General features: G+C 51.8%; 1 protein-coding gene across 2 annotated transcripts; it reads right to left on the reverse strand.

Moving 5' to 3' along the window:
• CHST1 (carbohydrate sulfotransferase 1) lies at positions 1-14523 on the reverse strand. Of its 2 annotated transcripts, XM_071744760.1 has the most exons (3): positions 14438-14523; positions 12931-13040; positions 1-2039 (listed from the first exon to the last, which is right to left on the reverse strand). In XM_071744760.1, the coding sequence occupies exon 3, from the start codon at positions 1993-1995 to the stop codon at positions 736-738; it is 1260 nt and encodes a 419-aa protein (XP_071600861.1). In that variant the 5' UTR covers positions 1996-2039; positions 12931-13040; positions 14438-14523; the 3' UTR covers positions 1-735. The 2 variants fall into 2 exon arrangements, with proteins under 2 accessions (XP_071600861.1, XP_071600860.1); XM_071744759.1 differs by lacking the exons at positions 12931-13040; positions 14438-14523 and adding an exon at positions 9358-9719.
• Between the last annotated feature and the right edge of the window lie 3326 nt (positions 14524-17849).

Below are 17849 nucleotides of genomic sequence, written 5' to 3' on the forward strand. Positions count from 1 at the left end.
TTGAAGTTCACCCCCAGGTCAGTTTTATTGCACTTTTATTTACAGAAAACACAGAAATAAAGCATTAAATCTGCTGGACCTTTACCAAACTACCCAATCACTTTTTTTTTTTTTTTCCTTTTTTTTTTTTTTCTTTTTGTGGATTTCTGGCACGAAGAAATATCACAGGTGTTACCAAACAACCATGTATGAGCAGCTTACCAACTGCTCAGCCCAGTAACAGAATTTAAACAGACATATCACAGCGAGGTTGAAAATGAGGAGGTTGTTCAACATTCAGCTTCCAGTCTAACCTGCTTATTGGGGGCAAGGGAAGTTATTCTGGAGGGGATGACACCATTCATAAATTATATTTATATTTACCTCTTACATTGTAAAAGTAAACAGTGCAAAAGTACAGTACCCCAGGTACCCTTCAGTTTGGAAAGCTTGAAGGTTGCTTTATATAGATCTATATACATTTTGTGTTTTGTAAACATTGTTACCCATCCACAGTTCTAGCTCTTGCTTGTAGAGACCCAACTCCTCTCAGGTCCGAAACATGTTGAGGGGCAGCAACTGCTTCCCCTGGACTCTGCTGAGATTCCTGCTCAACGTTTAGTGCAAATTGTGGAGAGAAAAAGACGAAGAGGGGGGGAAACAAAATGAAAGAAAATAAAATAAGGCAACAATTAGAAACAGTTCATATCAAAACCAACCCCTCCCCGTCTGCCCCCCATCCCCAACCCCTCTGCCTTAGGAGAAAGGCAGGAAGTCTCTCTCCTCCACCAGGCTGATGGAGAGGTTCTTCAGCTCCTCCTCCGAGCTGGCAGTTTTGTAGCCGAGCTGGGCCAGCACCTGGTGGCAGGCGTGCTGGGTGAAGGCCACGATCTCGTAGGACAGCCGGAACCGCCACTTCTCCGCTGTCGCCGCCGAGTTGCGCACCGTCCCGTACTTGTGCTTGGAGGAGGACCTGTCTCCTCGGGTGTTGTTCTGTATCCAGCGCTCCACGTTTCTGTCCATGGGGATGCCCAGGAAATCATAGATCTCCTCGGTCTTTTTCATGGGGTTCCTGGCCAGATCTTCGTACCGCACCAACATGTACTTGCCCTTGAGCCACGGCGGCCGGTTGAGGCCGGTGGACACGGAATTCCAGAAGTCCTCGCACACTGTGGTGAGCTGGCTGACATCCAGGTTGTACGGTTTCCTGCCGGTGCCGTCCCAGATCCTCCACAGACGGTAGGTATCCCGGAAGGTCTCGCTCCGTGACGCCAGGATGCCCCGGGGGTCCCTCACCAGCTGGATGACCTTCAGGTTCAGCCGTGGGTCCTCCACAAGGGCCCGGAGGTCGCTGACTTCGGGCACCCTCACGGTTTTGATGGCCACGTGCCCGTGCTCTCTGCAGGACTCGGTGGCCAGCGTCAGGTTCAAGGTCCCACACTTCTTCACACAGTCTCCCTCCTCCAGGTGGAGATCGACAGCTGCCAGGGACTCGCAGACGGGAGGTGAGCACAAGGCTTTGCTGGCTCCCCTGCGGAAGAGGCGGTCGGTGGTGTGGTTGACAGGCTGGGGCTTGATGTAGTTCTCCAAGAAGTAGAGGTCACAGTCGTACAGACTCCTCAGCAGGTCTCTGCTGGCCCCCAGCATGACCCGCCTGTCCGTCGTACTCTTGCTCTGGGTCAGCTTTGGGATCAGGGTGTACTGGACATGGTAGAGAGGCTCGAATAAATAGAAGACATCAAAGTGCTGGTTAAACAGCTGCCCGACAAAGGAGGAGCCACTGCGGGTGGTGGCGAGGATGAGGACGTGGGTCTTGCGGGAGAGGTTGTACACAAAAGTGGGGCTCTCATCACACAGCCTGTCAGCCCCATCGGGGTCCTGGCTCAGGCTGCAGTTCATGGGGTTGGGGACGGGGCAGCTGTGGAAGGACTTGGCGGTGAAGGTCCGGATCGCTGTGTACTGAATTGCAATGGAAGCCAAGGCTAGTAGGAGGACAGCCTTCCAAGAACATTGCATGGCTGGTCAACTTCATGGAGCTTCCTCACAGGTCTTCTCGGTGTCTGCAAGCCAACAGAGAAGTCACAGATTGAGGAAAGACTGTCAAGGAGGACCCAATCATCCTACTGCTGCTGAGGATACCCACAAACACCATTCCAATGCATGTACATCAGCCATAACCACATGGACACCAGCTGAGCACTGTAGAGCCCTGTTTCAGAAGAGAGGAGGACCAGGCAGAGGCTGGCAAGCCAGGAGAGACACTTCCAGGCAAGACTTCAGCCTCAGGGACTGCTTGTTTTACACAGGCCCCACAGATCCTGTGCCCCACAGATCACCCCATGCCCTGTGACCCAGGCAGGAGGTTGTTAGAGCCCAGTGGCCACACCATCTCTGTGCCTCAATCCAGCTGCTCTGAACCCTCTGCTCCAGCTGCCCTGTCAGTTACTTGTCACCCCATCCACTCTTCAACACCCAGTGCAAGGAAAGGGCTGGGAATGGTGCCAAGCACCACCTTGAGAGGTTTGTCTCCATCCTTATTAGCCAGCTGGCAACATATAGCATGGCCCCATCCAGGCCAACCACCTCCTGCTTGGGAGAGCAGGAATGGCTCTCCTGCAGCTGCAAACTTTGCTTAGAGGTCCACCAGCCAGGCCAGCTCATTCTGTCAGCCTCTGGGGATGAGCAGGAGCCAGACCTGTTTCCTAGCTGCCAGACCCCTGTGCTCCCAGCACTGAGATTGTGGTGTTGGCCAGATCTTGCTCAGCTCTGGCACTCAGGTTCCTCTCCTATTCTGAGAAGAAGAGGAGGGAAAAAAAACCTATGAAAAAGGAAGCATGGAAAACTGCATCCCCCTTCATCCTCTGTTGGCAAGAGTGCAGTGGCAGAAGCCTGAGGCACCAGAGGTGAGTTCAGGGAAGAGGGTGACTGGAGTTGCACAAGTCAACTTTATTCTGATGGTGCTAACCCCTGCCCTGCTACTGCCTGCATGTGGGTAAGGGAAGGTGAGCAGGATGCTCAGATGGGATGCTCAGGGACAGTTGGGTGAGGAGCAACCCTGCTGTGCCCAGGGAGCTGTGGGGTTGCTGGGAAGAGTGGATCTGCAGTGGTGCTTCCACATCTCTTCCCCTGTTCACTAACAAAATTATAGTTATGGAATGGTTTGGGTTGGAATGGACCTTAAGGATCATCCAGTTCTCATCCCCCTGCATGGGCAGGGACACCTCCCACTAGACCAGGTTGCTCAAGGCCCCATCCAACTTGGCCTTGAACACTTTCAGAGAGGAGACAATAACATATTTATATATATTTAGAATAACATTACATATATTAATTAGATATAATAGGTATCTATTATATACTATATATTATATGCTAAATATTAATATTAGTATAGTATATATATATGGTTTTTATATATATATATAAAAAACTGTATGTAAAATCATTCATAGACTGGCCTACTGCTCTCCAAAGCACAAGGCTTCACATTCATTTGCTTTTGCTTCCCAAGGCCAACAGGGCTGGGGAGCAGGAGGTACCACACTCATCCCAGAACCCCCAAGAAAGCCAAAAATCCCTGTGCAGGAGAGACATTCCAGTATTAGCAAGAGTTTTGAATTTCCCCTGCACCTCCTTTCCCTTGCCTGTCTTCTTCCCATGTTGCCCCTCAGTGGGGGACAGATTCCCCTGTCCATGTAGCTTTGCAGCCACCTGCCCCTGCCCACCCTCCTCTGGCAAAACAAGGGATCAGACCCAAATATCTCAGCTCCCCACCCAGCAAAGCCCTTCGTTCCCACAGCATCATTGTCACCATTGCTTTCTGTTCCCCACTCCTCTCCTGTCCCTGCCTGTCCCCAGGGAGAGCACCAAGCCTTGTGGCAAGCTCCTGGTCCTCTGCTGACTCCCAGCACGCTGGGGACTTAAGGGTGGCACTGCCAGAGCCACTGCTTGTCCGAGGGCTCTGAGGGAAGCTAATGGGAAAGTGAGAGATTCTGCACATGGGGTCTGTTCAAGCCCAGAACACACTGAAATCCTGATGGGCTTGGGAAGGTGAAACACTCCTGGTGTGTGTGCATCCCTCACAGATCCTGGGGCTGCTGGCACAGCACGTTGTTCCCATCTCCTCAACACATCCCACTCCACAGAGAGATCCTGGCACCCAGTGAGTGATGTCAAGAAGGCTACTCAGACCTGCAGGTGAGTTAAAATTAACCAAAAACCTCCTTCCTTTTAAAAATTACTATTTTATGATTTAGCAGTTTCCCCATCAGCCCACCCCAGGTTCAGGCAGGAGGCTACAGGAGCTGCCAGCTCCAGAGATCTCTTGCCAGGAGCAGGTTTTTCAGCATCCCATGATTCAGGGCAGGACCCCAGCGTGGTTGCACAGCTGTTGCAGGCCACCTCCTGCCAGCCATGGCCATGTCTGTGCATGAAGAGCCATGATTTATACCCAAAATGATGCTTTGAATAAGGCTCACATGCTCTTGGGCTGCTGCCTGCCAGGGACATCGCATGTGGCTGGGGACAGAAGTCGTAGACACTTGGCTGTTGTTGCACCTGATCTGGGGTTACCTGCCCTGCAGTACTGACACTTGGTCACAGTGTCCACATGGGATAAAGTAGCCCTTGGATAAAGTCTTTTACCAGGTCTGCTAAGTCAGAGCAGGTCCCTGCTGGCACCTCCTGGCCCAGGTGGTTCCGAAATGCTGCCTAGGTGGAAGCTGCAGCAGCCAGAATGCTTTCCTGCACTCTAGTGATAGCCAGCCACACTGCATCCTTCACACAAGGTTTCTACTGGAGAAGTTACAACTTGGATTGTTCAAGAATGTGGGAGAAACATGCTGCAGACCCACTTCCCTTCACAATGCACCGAGCTGCAGAGGGGAAGAAATGGGGTGCTGATTCATTTCCATCAACCTTTGTGCGTGCCCTGCCCCATCTGTTGAGCCACAGACAGGGAGGGGCAGGTTTTCAGGCTTCCCTCCCCAATGTCTCATCTGTGGCCTTTAAAGCCAGCCAGAGCCTCCACTCAGCCCCTCGCTGGCTCTCATCTCCTTCCATCACTGCTTGGCCTCAGGGGACACAATTTCTGCTCAGCCCAGCCCCAGCACTCCAGAGACAACAGGTGCTCTCAAAGCACAGCACCCAGGAGCTGCTGGCACAGCTGGGGATCACTTCCACTCACATTCCCCCTTGCTCATCTGTCGGACAGAGCTAGGCTGGTGTGAAACAGCAGCTGAGGAGGAGCTGTGCCTGGCTCCACAGGGCTCAGAGCAGCCTTGCTGAGCAGTAGCTGCAGCAGACGTGCCGGGAGGATGTCTCCTACACACACGTGCAGCTTGATTGCTCTCCTATCCCTGCCTGGAAGGACCTTCTTAAATTGGCCTGTTCCCTTTTCAGGCACCATACGGGGCCCAGCAGTCCAGACCAGCAGCTGGAATAAGGGTCATGCCCATGCAGGGCTGTATGTGACAGTCCTGTGTGAGCCATGTGCTGTTTTGGCTCCTCAGCCCTAGATTGTGAGATGCTGTGACCAAACAAGTCATCCAAAATGCTGACCTCACAGATGTTTCCATTCTACAAAGTTTTCCCCACCGAAATCTCCCTCTGCTCTGCCTCCAGCTCTGCTCCACCAAAGACTATGAGTAAATGCAGCCTGAGGGTGGGAGCCAAGTCTGGTCCCTCCAGGCAGATGGGGGTGAGATGGAGAGCTGGGGTGGGGGGTAAGTCAACTGACCAACCTTCCAGTCCCCCCAGCACTACTGGCACTGCAAGGGGCCTGCAAGAAGGCATCTGGGCTCTTCTTGTGCTGTGTTGGGATCAGCACTGTCCCTTCCCCAAGCCTAATACCTCTCTGGTCACAGCATCCCAGACTTTGTTCCACTGCCTTGCCTGCATCTCTGTCTGGCTGTGTGCATTCACATCAGGATCAGGCTGTCCGTGGAGGATGCATGGCATCCAGCTCCAAGCACTGCAGGAGGCTGGCCAGGGCCTGGCACAGGGACAGGAGCATTATCTATGGGAAAAGGAAGGTGCCTGAGCCTTTTCTCTCCCCTGCCCTGCTTCCCACAGCCTTGAGCCCGAAAGAAGTGAGAGGATGGGCACAGTCCGTGCAGCTCCCCAACCCCACACACCTGAAAAACGGCAGCGGGTGCATCATCACCTGCCTTCCTCCTTCTCTTCCTCCTCCTCTCCTGCCTCCCAGCACTGCTCCAGGGAGGATGAGCAGGTGAGAAGCCAGCAAGACAGCCCAGGAGCTAGGAAACAATGAATTAAGCTGAACGGCATCCATGAGTCACCAGCCCCAAGAGCAGTGAGTGTGGCTGGCCAGCTGCAGCACGGCAGAGGCCCAGGAGATGGCGAGTGGTGGACTCCTGCTTTGGGAACAATGGCCTTGCCCAGGTTTGATGGGAATGACCTGCTTTTGGAACTCCACAGCCGGACCTCAGCACTGGCAGCAGAGCTCCAGCACTAGACCGGACTCGGCATGGCTGCTGCAGGGATCAGTGCGAGTCAGATGTCTTCTCCCCTCCAAAAACTCAGGTGCTGCACAGGGCAGTGCCCTGGACTTGGTAAAGCTGGTTTTGGTGGGCTCCCACAGCATCTCCGGGTGTGTGTCTGCCCTGCTTCCATCCCCAAGCCTTCCTTGCAGGTTCCCCTGATGCTCCCTAGAGGTGGCTGCATTTGGGCAATTCAAGGGTGATAGCAGCTCTAAGGCAGACCTTGCAGTAAGTGATACTGTCAGGGCTGTGCATCCAAGGCTTTTTCACAGGGCAGTTTTAAAAACCTGCTCTCTCAGCAGCTCCTTGGAAGTTGTGCCCTTGGCCTGGCTGGCTCCTGGCTCCTGCTCGCCCCGGGGTCCCTCACCAGTGCCAGGGAAATCCTGCTGCACTTCCCCACGGCAGGGAAGAGGGATAAAGGGAGCAGGAGGAGGTGCAAGGGTCTGTGGCATGCAGGTGATTGCTCCAGCCCCGGCATAAGCCCCGGTACCAGGGGGAAGCACTGGAGGAGAGCCCGTGCCCTGTGAGTTCTCCTCGGGGACCACCCGGTGCTGGTCCAGCTACCGGCACCCTCTACCCCCAAAAACTGCTTCCCGCCAGCAAGGCTGTTTCCATGGTAACGGCAGAGTGACTCAGGACTTTGGGACCAGCTGGAAAACACAACTATGAGCAGCAAATGCCCAGGACGTGCTGCAGTCTCGGTGCCAGAGCAGTGGGTGGGTGAGCACAGGGACCGGCAGGGCTGGCAGCCCGCACGCTTGGGCACACTCGTGACAGTGCAGGGGGGGGAATGCGAGAACACCTCGCGTGAGGAGAAGCCCAAGCCAGGACTTGCAAGCCAAAAAAGCCCTCTCCTGACACAAGTGTGACTGCAGCACTTGGAAGGCATTGCTGCAGCACACACGCCAGGGGACACATCCCAAGAAGTGCCTCACGGCAGACAACCTACTCATATTCTCCAAGAGAATGCACAGTAGCCCACAGAGTTCACAGCACCAATTTCAGGAACCAGTCAGCCCCCACCCCTGTCCCCTGCGTGGCAAGAAACATCCCTGGGTGCTCTGCCCAGTGCAGAGGAGCTTGCTGAGGGGCTGGTCAGGGGATGGGGGAGCTGCAGCCAGCACCCGTGGTGCCTCCCTGCCTGGCCAGCCCGGCTCCTACGGTCCCATTCCCCCCACCTTGCCACCCAGGCATGGAAACAAACTTGCAGGGTTGCAAAACAACTCTGAGCCAAGGACCCACTGGCACTGGGTCCTGCCACTTCCCAGCGTCCTACCATGAAGTTAAGAGTTTGTCTCATAAAACAACATGTTGGGGCCGCTGAGGTGGGGAAGATGGGCTCCCAAAGGGGTTTAATGACCAGCACCCCACTCAGTCACAGTAATTCAGCATGCTCGTAGCTCTGTGAATCCTGGCAGGCACAAAGCACGCCTGTGGCCCACCCACCCACCCAGGGTGTGCACAGGTTGCACCCCACCACTCCCCAGCAGAATGGGTGTGGGGGCAAAAAAAGCGGCGCAGAGCAGGCCCTCTCCCCTTCTTCTCCTCATCACAAGCACTACCTGCTTCTGCAAGATACAACAGATGCATGAGCAGGGCTGGTCTCTGCGCCCAAGCCTCCCACACAGCAAGGCCCACCAAGAAGATCCTGATGGAGTGTCACTAAGCCCTCAGTTTTATAGCACCAGAGCTTCCCTATGGTCAAGCTTCAAGTACTGGGGACCCTCACTCACCACCTTCCCAGGGCAAGCACCACACTGTACACCCAGTGGAGGTACCTCATGACCCTAAAACCCAGACTGACCGCTCTTACGTGCATCACCTCCTGGGGCACATTTCTGATGACAAGAAACAGAACCCCAGTGTTCAAAGCCACTCCTGGCATGTACCCTGGTCCCGTATCTCTGCGTCTCACAGGGATGCTTTGCACTGGAAGATCACTGCCCTCTTTGACCAGCACTTAAATGAGCACAGAGTTTTCAACGGGGAATTCATTTTGTTTCTATTGGCAGTCAGCATGCACATTTCGAGTTAATTAATCACAATCAAGTAATGCCAACCCCAGACAGACCCAGAGTTTTCTTACCAAAACATCCACCTGTGCTTGTTTATCCCTCATCTGCTGAACTGCATCTGTCTCTTTCCCGAGGAAGCAAATGCCTGGCTAAACCCAATACAATTTTTGTGTGTGTGCTCTCCACCTTCCCCTGAGCCATCCACAAGCCTGTTTGTGCATGCTTGCTCCCTCCCGGAGCGCTCCCCTGGCAGGAGCTCGAAGGTTCACTTGGGATGAACGCGCTCATTCACCACCTCGAAAAGCTCTTTGCACTCTATGGCCGAGTCGGGAGCCCGAACCTTGAACCACGCAGCTCTCTTACAGCACTGGTCCATACCATGGCCGTGCTTCAGACTCGCTCTGCGAGGTTTTCTCGCCATCCTGCGTCCTCACGGCAGGTTTATCAGACCAGTTTCAGGTTTGAGACCAAATGCTGGGGCTCTTGTTCCTATGGCTGGCACGGCTCGCACTCCCGGGCAGGGCATCTGGCCTCCCCTCTGCCACCGGGGACTTACTCGCTTATTCCAGGCGGCAGCTCCTAACCCAGCAACAGCCCAAGTTTCGCCGCAGCTCTTTCCTCCCGCCGATTCTCGGCTTTCGGGGATGCCGGCCCCCCTCTACGGCAGCCCCAGGCGCCGGCACCTCGGGACGGGGTACAGCCGCAGCGCTGAGGAGCAGGAGGGAAAACTCCCTCCCGCCGCCGCGGGTGATGTCTCGCTGGCCGGGAAAGTTGGTGGCGCGGGAAGCCCATGCTCGCCGCGCCCCAGGACACCCCCGCAGATCCGCGCCCCACAAACACACGCACTCCCCAGCGCCCCTTACCTGGCGGAGCGCCGCGGCGGGCTCCCCCCGCATCCCTGTCCGGCTCCGCCGCGGCTCCTGGGTCGGAGATCGCCGAGCCCGGCCCGGCCCGGGGGCGGCTGGCGGCGGACCTCAGCGGGCCTCACCGCGGGGTCTCATCCCTACCAGCAGCCAACCCTGCCCTGCCCTGCCCTGCCCTGCCCGTGTGGGCAGCGGGACCGCCTCTCCACGCCCCTCCACGCCGCGCCGGAGGGCAGGGGAGGGGGCTGCAGTCGCTCTTCCCTCCCTCCCTCCCTCCCTCCCTTCTCCGGGCCGCCCGGCAGCGCGCACAGGCAGCGCAGCGCACAGGCACAGTCAGCGCCTCCGCACCGCCCCGCGTTGCCACCGCCCCGCGCTGCCCACACCCCCCCCTCTTCCACTCCCCCACTCCCTACGCCCGGCCGCTGAGCTCCTGGCTTTGGAGAGCAGGAAACTCTCCGTTTTCCGCTTTTTTTTTCCCCTCTGGAGACGGCTCGGTCGGAGCGGGCAGAGCCCCCCTCCTGCCGCTGGGGAGGGCTCGGTGGTTCCCCCCCGAGACCCGACCCCCCACGCTGGGTGCGGGCAGGGAACACGGGTGTCCCCGAGGGCGGGGTCAGGCCACTCCACAGACGGGGGCTGGATGCGGAGAGCCGGATGCCTTCCACCCCTCCGCGCTGCATGGGCAGCAGCAGCCCCCTCCCAGGCCCCGCCGGGTTTGGTAGCGATGGCGATGCGCATTTATTCGCTCATTTTCCGGTGGCCTTCGCTCATCAGAAAAAAATAAATATTGTCATGGGGACTAATTCTCCAGCGCCAAGAATCCTCCCTGCGCTGCCACTCACTGCTACGAGAAGGGACCAAAAATCATCTGCTGTGGAGAGGGGATACTGTCGGGTACGGAGGGACGGGGCCATCCCGGCCACCCGGGAAGGTGAAAAAAAAAAAAATACAAGAGAGTGTCAGCGCTGTTGAGGCCGCTGTGTTCTAATGGCCAGGTTCCTCCCGCGTTCTGCTTCTATTCGACCCCTCCAAACGGGTTGGACTTTTTGCTTCTGGCAACTTTGAATGTTTCCTTTTCATCAGGCGGTTGCCAACTAAGCTGTGTTTTCAGCACTTCAGCTGCACCTCCGCTGAAATGGCATTTGCTGATGAGAGCCAGCTTATGCTTCTGGAGATGCTACTACAGATAATTCATTTTTTATATCTCCATTTTACTTTGCACATGTTTCTTGCTGCCTGGACATAACGAGGAATCACAGCAGATTTTTTCTTACGTTCATGAGAACGACACCCAGCTCCTGACAACCCCCTGATGTCTGAAGGTGCTGCCTCCCTGTATCAGGGATTTCCAGATCTTCACCTCCGATTGCAGGATTCTCACAGTGCAACTGGGAGGTCACGATACCAGCACGTTCATCAGCAGCTCAGAAAAACTTTTTTTGGCAGCGAGTGGGCTCTGAGAAACAGCAGAGCACAGGTCCCTGCACTGCAATTGTGTCGAGAGGAAAATAAATCCCTGGGAACACTGCTCTCGCCTCCACTCTCAAAGGTCTGCCAGGCAGTGATAGCAAGTTTAAGGCTATGAGGTTGCCTTTTAGTCTCAGAAAGAGTAACAGCAGAGTCATCACTTTTAATGTTTAGCACTTTGGACTTGCACTTGGTATTTTAGGAATACCCAGATTTTGTGTGTCCAAAAATACTGGTATTTCTCAAGTATTTTACAACATCCTGACAGACCTAGCCCCCTGAATCTAATTTTAGAAAACTTTGTATGGATTTTATATTTATAAACAGTTGGAGCTTAAATATTATTTCCCTCACCATAGCAACAGCTCCCCATCGTAGCATTCATTATATGGTGCTATTGCATTAGTGTATCCCTGGTTTGGTTGAGGAAGCCCTGAAGCTGCTCTCTCTCATGCTTGTCTTCCAACACCTTCTGCAAGACAAGGACCAAGGCTCCTTCCTGTCCTGACTCTCTTCCCAGAGCTGGGGAAGAACCACACTGTCAGCTGCTACTGGAAAATGCTCTGGTGGCCTCAGGGCTTCAGGCATCAGTGCTCCTCAGGTGACATCCCCGCTCAGGTCACCAGCTTCCAGGGACACAACCTGCTGATTCATCTGCCCCAGAATATTCATCCCCTCACCTATGGACCCATTTACCTCTGCAATAGCCCTGACTGCCACCCCCATGGGATACCCAGGCCTTGAGCAGCTCTCGGTGCCTCTGGTGTGCACTGGGCTATGCTCAGCATCTCCAGCAAGTGGTGGGGAGGAGATGGGAGTGGGTGTCCAGCTGGCCTGCAGGTTGTGCTCCACTCCCACTAGGATCCAAGTGCAGGAATGGCAGGATTTCCAGGAGTTTGACCAAGCAGGGTATAGGCTGGGACAGGTGCCAGGAGGAAATATAGGGGCTCACTGTAAGAATTAGACAGCAAATAGTCACCTGCATGCTTCTCAGTTTTTTCAAACTCTAAGGGTTTTCTCCTCTCAGGCACCAGCTCAGAAACAATCTGGGCACTGAGATGTCTTCAGAGCCTGTCTGCAAAAATCCATGGTGCCCCACAACATAAAGAAATCCCAGAGATATCTGGACACAGACCTCCAGGTGCTGGGTGTTGTCCCCTGCCTACCAGATTGGCACAGGGGACTGGAGAACTTCCAAATCCCAGGGATGTGCATTGGCTGTCTTTGCAATGCCTGGGCTTAAAATGGTGATGCTGACCCCAGGGCAATCAGAGGTATCATGGCTGTCTCAGGTCTCATACAAAGGAAAGAAATTTGAGTGAATGATACAAAAACTGAGGAAAAAAAAAAGAACAAACATATAAAAAGCAGGGTTAATGGATGAACAGGTGCCTCTGATAATTTCAGCCAGGCAAGATAGAATTTTCTAATGCTCTCAAGTATTTCAAGTGTTAACCCAGAGAGATGCTGTTGGTTTGAAATTTTGTGTATTATAACTCTGTGTCTCTGGCTTATAAGTATGATAATCTTCATTAGTCTCCATGTGTGTGTTTGTGGCCAGCTTGCCTTTCAGACTGGACTGCTGTGGCTGTGCCCCAGCCTCATCAAGAAAATTTGCCTCTGTTTAAAAGGCATCTTTTTCCCCCCCGTGTGACTCTCAGCAGGAAAGCAGAGAAGATGTTGATAACTTGGAGAGTCAAAAAAGCTCACCTTTTCACATTTCCATCTGAGCAGTTTGAAAGCATCCAATTTCCATGCTCTCCAGCAACAGATTTCTGCGAAGATTTTGTATTTTCTCCTCTTGAGTTATGGTTCAAAAAATCTACCTTAACAACATAATCTGTTTGGGAATGTATGTAATAAAATCTCAGTGTGGCTGTTGAGGTGATATGAAGGTTACTGCTCTAATCACTCAAAATGCAGTCAGGAGCAAAATTACAGTGCTCACAGAAATCTGCCCATGTTACATCCCTCGTACATACTGGGAAATGCTCTTAACATTAAGAGCAATGTATTAAGGCACACAAATTTAAAGGCAGACTAATAGAAACTACTATTTGTGTGCTTAAGCAAAGCATTTTGAGATTTTGTGTCAGGTTGTAAACCCACCTGCATCCTACTGTTTTTCTGCCAGAGGAGAGGGGGCTCTCCCTGGGCTGCAGAGCTCGGTTCCAGCGGTCACAGTGGTCACTCCTCCAGCCTGGCCAAGACTTTCCATGCTGCAAGGAAAGCACCAAGATGCTAAAAACTGTGGCAGCCCCACAGGCCAAGTATGCACAGAGGATTGTGAGGTATGCCACAGAGAAAGAGCTGCTGTTTTGCTTGCTGGCAGCTGCTTGCAGCAACTTGGCAGCCACAGGAGCATTGCAGCAGGGTGGGAGCTGCAGGACTGTGCTGAGACAGGGGCTGCTACCCCTTCTTCCCTCTCCTGTGCCTGCATTTCCAGAGTTGTGGGGTGTGAGCCTTCCTGCAAGGAGTTCCTGAAGTCTGCCTGAGCCCCATGGTGAGTGAAGCTGGTGAAGTTACAAAATCATTCCTAAGCACCAGGTGAGATTTCTCAAAGAGTGAGAGTTATTTTTTTTTTATACCTTGACCTTAAAGGGACAGAGTCTGGAATATTGTGGGGATACTTGGCTTTCAGAAATGTCCTTTTTCATTGAACTTCATGTAGAAACTTTAACAGTAGACTTCAGACTTGACTTCCTTCTGTAGTTCAGAAGTGGTGATAAACAGCTCATGCTGTAATCCCTTCTCTTGAGCTCATAAACTCCACGTGTGCAGGACTGGTAATGTAATGCAAGATGTATTTATTTATCTCAGCCTTTCACTTCCCCTTCCTTTTTGGTTTTCCTTTCAAAGAGCCAGGGCAAGTTGAGATAACAAAGCAACCATCTCAATGTTATGTGGTTGCTTTAGCATCAGGTTTACAGCTCAGCTTTAAATTGCTGGGGGGGGAGGGGGGCAGGAAGAGAGATTCTCCTCCTCTGTACAAAAATTAAACACAATCAACTCTCCATCTGTAAGTTCTGAGATATTAAGGTCCAAATAGCTGTTACAACTATTCAGCCCTGTGGGTGACAGACTTGGATGGAGGAATTCCTTCATCAGAGCCATTGGCAGGGCATGGGCACCCCTTCAGCTCAGAGGAGAGGGCATCACTGCTATGGGTGAGGTGTTCAGGGGCTTGAGGAGCCTGATGGTGAATTGTGCCCCTTATTTCTAGTCTGGAGGCATCGAGCTTTGGCTTCCAGCCACAGGATTGCATTCTGCCTTCTCTTGTTAGATTAAAGAGCTATCTACTATCTGAACTGTTTCTCTTGTGTAGGTATTAATAGATCATGAACAAGGCACCCCTTAACCTTCTCTCTGAGAAGTTAATAGACTAAACTTCTCTATCTCTCATGACAAAGTATGAGTTTCTGGGATTTTTATCATTCTTGCCACCCTCTCCAGCCTGCCCGGTGTCTGGGAACACAGACCCCACAAGCACCAAGCACAGAGAGAATCCCTGGACTTTCCATGGGAGCAGATGTGCTAACCCATCTCAGCTAAGGATACTCCTTTGGCCTGGCACACTTGCTTGGCCCACCATGATCCCCACACCCTTGTCACTAACCTGGACTGATGGCCCTCTTAGCATTCCATCTCAGGCCCAAGAAACCTTCCAGGAAAAGGTCAGTTCTTAGGAGCTCCCATGGTCTGTCTTACTCCTAGGACAGAAAACAACATAAATGGGACATATTGTAGTTCTACCCCAGCTTGCTGCTCAGCCAACAGCCACTCTCAGCCCTCCCAGGCCTGTTTCTACCTTCCTTGAGCTGAGGTCAACAGGAAAATCACCTGCTGATGGGCACCCTAAGTCAGTACCAAAAGCCTTATTGAATTTTCACATACCATTTTATTTTTGTTTTCTTCTCTAAGGAGAAGAAAAAAGAACATCAGGCTTCATGTTGTTAAACATGCCCCATAAATCACACTGTAGCCAAGTCTTCTGTAGTCCTGTTTTCTTGGGAGTTCAAAATACAGTAGTAACTTTAATGCTGATTCCAGTATTTTGAATAAGAAATTATAAATCTTACAAAAGGGAAAGTTGACTTTATTACACAAAATCTCTAAGAAACTTTTTACCCATTCATGCTCTGCAGCAATGTGCCCTTGTGGCTGAGAAGGCCAATGGCATCCTGGGGTGCATTAGAAAAGGGGGTGGTTAGTAAGTCAAGAGAGGTTCTCCTTCCCCTCTGCTCTGCCCTGGTGAGGCTGCATCTGGAATATTGTGGCCAGTTCTGGGCCCCTCAGTTCCAAAAGGACAGGGAACTGCATGAAAAAGTCCAGTGCAGAGCCAGAAAGATTGATGAAGGAAGGAGAACATCTCCCTTAGGAGAAAAGGCTGAGGGAGCTGGGTCTCCTTGGCTTGAAGAGGAGACTGAAGGGTGACCTCATTAATATTTATAAATATGTAAAGGGCAAGAGTCAGGAGGATGGAGCCAGGATCTTCTCAGGGATGTCCAATGACAGGACAAGAGGTTATGGGTGCAAGTTGGAGCATAGGAGGTTCCATGTAAATACAAGAAAAAGCTTTTTCACTGTGAGGGTAACAGAACCCTGGAAGAGGCTGCCCAGGGAGGTTGTGCTGTCTTCTTTTGGGGACATTCAAAACCTGCCTGGATGTATCCATGTGTGACCTATACTACTTGATCCTATCCTGGCAGGGGGTTTGGACTTGATCTCTCAAGGTCCCTTCCAATCCCTAAGACTCTGTGATTCTCTGTGATGTTTTGTGAAACACCAAGATGCATGTTCCCAAGGGATCTTCAGGATCTCTGTGACACAGAAGACAGGGCAGGAAGAAAAAAAAAAAATTCTTTTTTTTTTTTGAATTGTGGTTTTATATCCTCAACAGGTAGAGTGTGTAACTAGATTTTATTGTCTTAATAGGGGGGAACAGCTGCAAACATAAAGGTGGAAGCCTCTCAGATGTGATAAAATGAGTTTGAAATAATAGGTGGTGACATATTAGTCTAGGAAAAGTCACACTTAGGTAGGAAAAGTTTGGAGGTTCTATTGGGACATACGCTTGGAGAGTCAGCTGTAAGAAGTTCTTGCAAAAAAAAGGCAATATTGGCAAGAAAATTGGCAAGAATGTATTAGCAGGGGTACAACACATGAGAAATCATTGTTTTGCTCTAGGTAAGCAACACCTTAATCAACTTCAGGCTACATGTTTGACAGAAGTGTTAAAAAAATCAAAACTGAGGTCAGCACTGTGGATAGTGTGATCTATCAGAAATATTTCAAGTAGGCCTGTTCTTCCTAAGATACCTTTAAGTTATAGTATATGGTTTGTAGTTGTGTAAGAGACAGCTGTAAAGAGATAGGCAATGTATTCAACAGGATAATCATTTTTGGGGTTGGTTTTTTTTTCTCTTAGCAAGGAAAACCTAAACTATACATGAGTTGGATGCTTAAAAAGACTTAAATACTGGAAGACTTCACCTGAGGAAGTTGTGGAATCCATGCCTTTGAAACATGTTAACCTTTTTCTAAATAGCTTTTTTTCCACACTTTAGGATTCTCTTTGTGCCTGTAATGAGATATTTCTTTATCCAAAACCTAGAGTACTGGGTCTGGTCACTGGCTCTTCTCTGTGATTCCAGTTTTCCTCTTGCTGGACAATGATGGTCTGTTTTTCAGACAGATCTTGTCTTGTTTTTTTCAGAGTTGTTTTTTGCAGCTATGTTCCTTGTGGGTTAAAACAAAGTAGTATCACTGATGCCTTCTGCTGACTTGGCATCTGTGCTGGGGCTAAGAAGCCCTGGGCTCGGTGGTGATTAGCTTGATTAACTGGAAACACATCCTTGGTTATGAATACAGCCCTTCTTTTAGCCCTTGTGCTGCTGTCTCCCCCGTGCATACACACATCACCTTGCATTTGTCCATCATTTGTGCCACTCAATATCTCAGCTGAAAGCCTCTGCAAAGGCTAAGAAAGGGACCAGCCTGCCACCTGCTAGGCCTGGACACAGGTGTCCTGCATGTAGAGGGAAATGAGAACCTCTCAGTCAGGAATTGCCTCAGGCTGAGGTGAGGGACATTGGAGGAGGAGGCTGTGCTGGACCTTGGAGCAGGTCTGTTCCAGTACTCAGAGGCTTCAGGTAAGATTAGTATCCTTGTTTGGGAAAAGAAAGATGCAAGGTGTCAAAGTTAATGTGGTGCTTATTGTTACTCATCATTTACCACTTACTGTGGTGCTTATTGTTACTTTCAGTGCTTTGTTGCTTTGGGTTTTTTTAAGTTGCTCTGAGGCTTGTATGGTCATGGCAACTGCATCTAATACGGATGCCCTCAAAACAGAGGGACCTTGGAAGGGACTGGGCCATCCCCAGGGAAGATGGGGAGGCTGCTGGATCTGGTTTTCAGTGCTTGAGACTAGAGAAAAATCTGGCTGGGATGCTCCAGCATCCTGGAGCTGTGCCTCTGCTGGAGAGCCAGACGTGCCCCTCACCACTGGCATGCACAGCGCCAGCTCTACCTCCTCAGCCCTTTTGATGTTTTATGATTCTGCAAAGCCTCAAAATTAGCCCTCATTAAGTCCCTGGGGAAGCAGGAGGCATCCATGGAGTCTCTTATTTCATCCTAAATTGTCCAAAGTTCACAAAGCCTCTGTGGGAGCCCACAGGTACATGGGATGCACATGCGTTGGTGCCACTGTGAGCCCAGAAAGCACCCCAAACATCTGAGGACAGATGGGTCTCTCTTCAGCTCCAAGAACACCCACTCTATTTCTTCCAGCCAGTGCTTGAGGTGTGAGAAAGCTGTGCACTGAAGGCCCTGTTAGGTACCAGCCCCAGGACCCCTCCTCAAACCACAGTGACATCCAGAAGGCAGGGAAGGGCTGTCCCATCACCAGGTATGCCTCTCTCCTTGCCTCCGTGCTGGCCTGGGAGGGAAGGGGGTGAGCCCACTCCCCATGGGGTTTTCTCCAGGCAAAGATGGGGAGCTGCTGCTTCACCCTGCCCTGACCACCCACA

Source organism: Heliangelus exortis, chromosome 5, assembly GCF_036169615.1.
Source record: "Heliangelus exortis chromosome 5, bHelExo1.hap1, whole genome shotgun sequence".
Lineage (NCBI taxonomy): Eukaryota > Metazoa > Chordata > Aves > Apodiformes > Trochilidae > Heliangelus > Heliangelus exortis.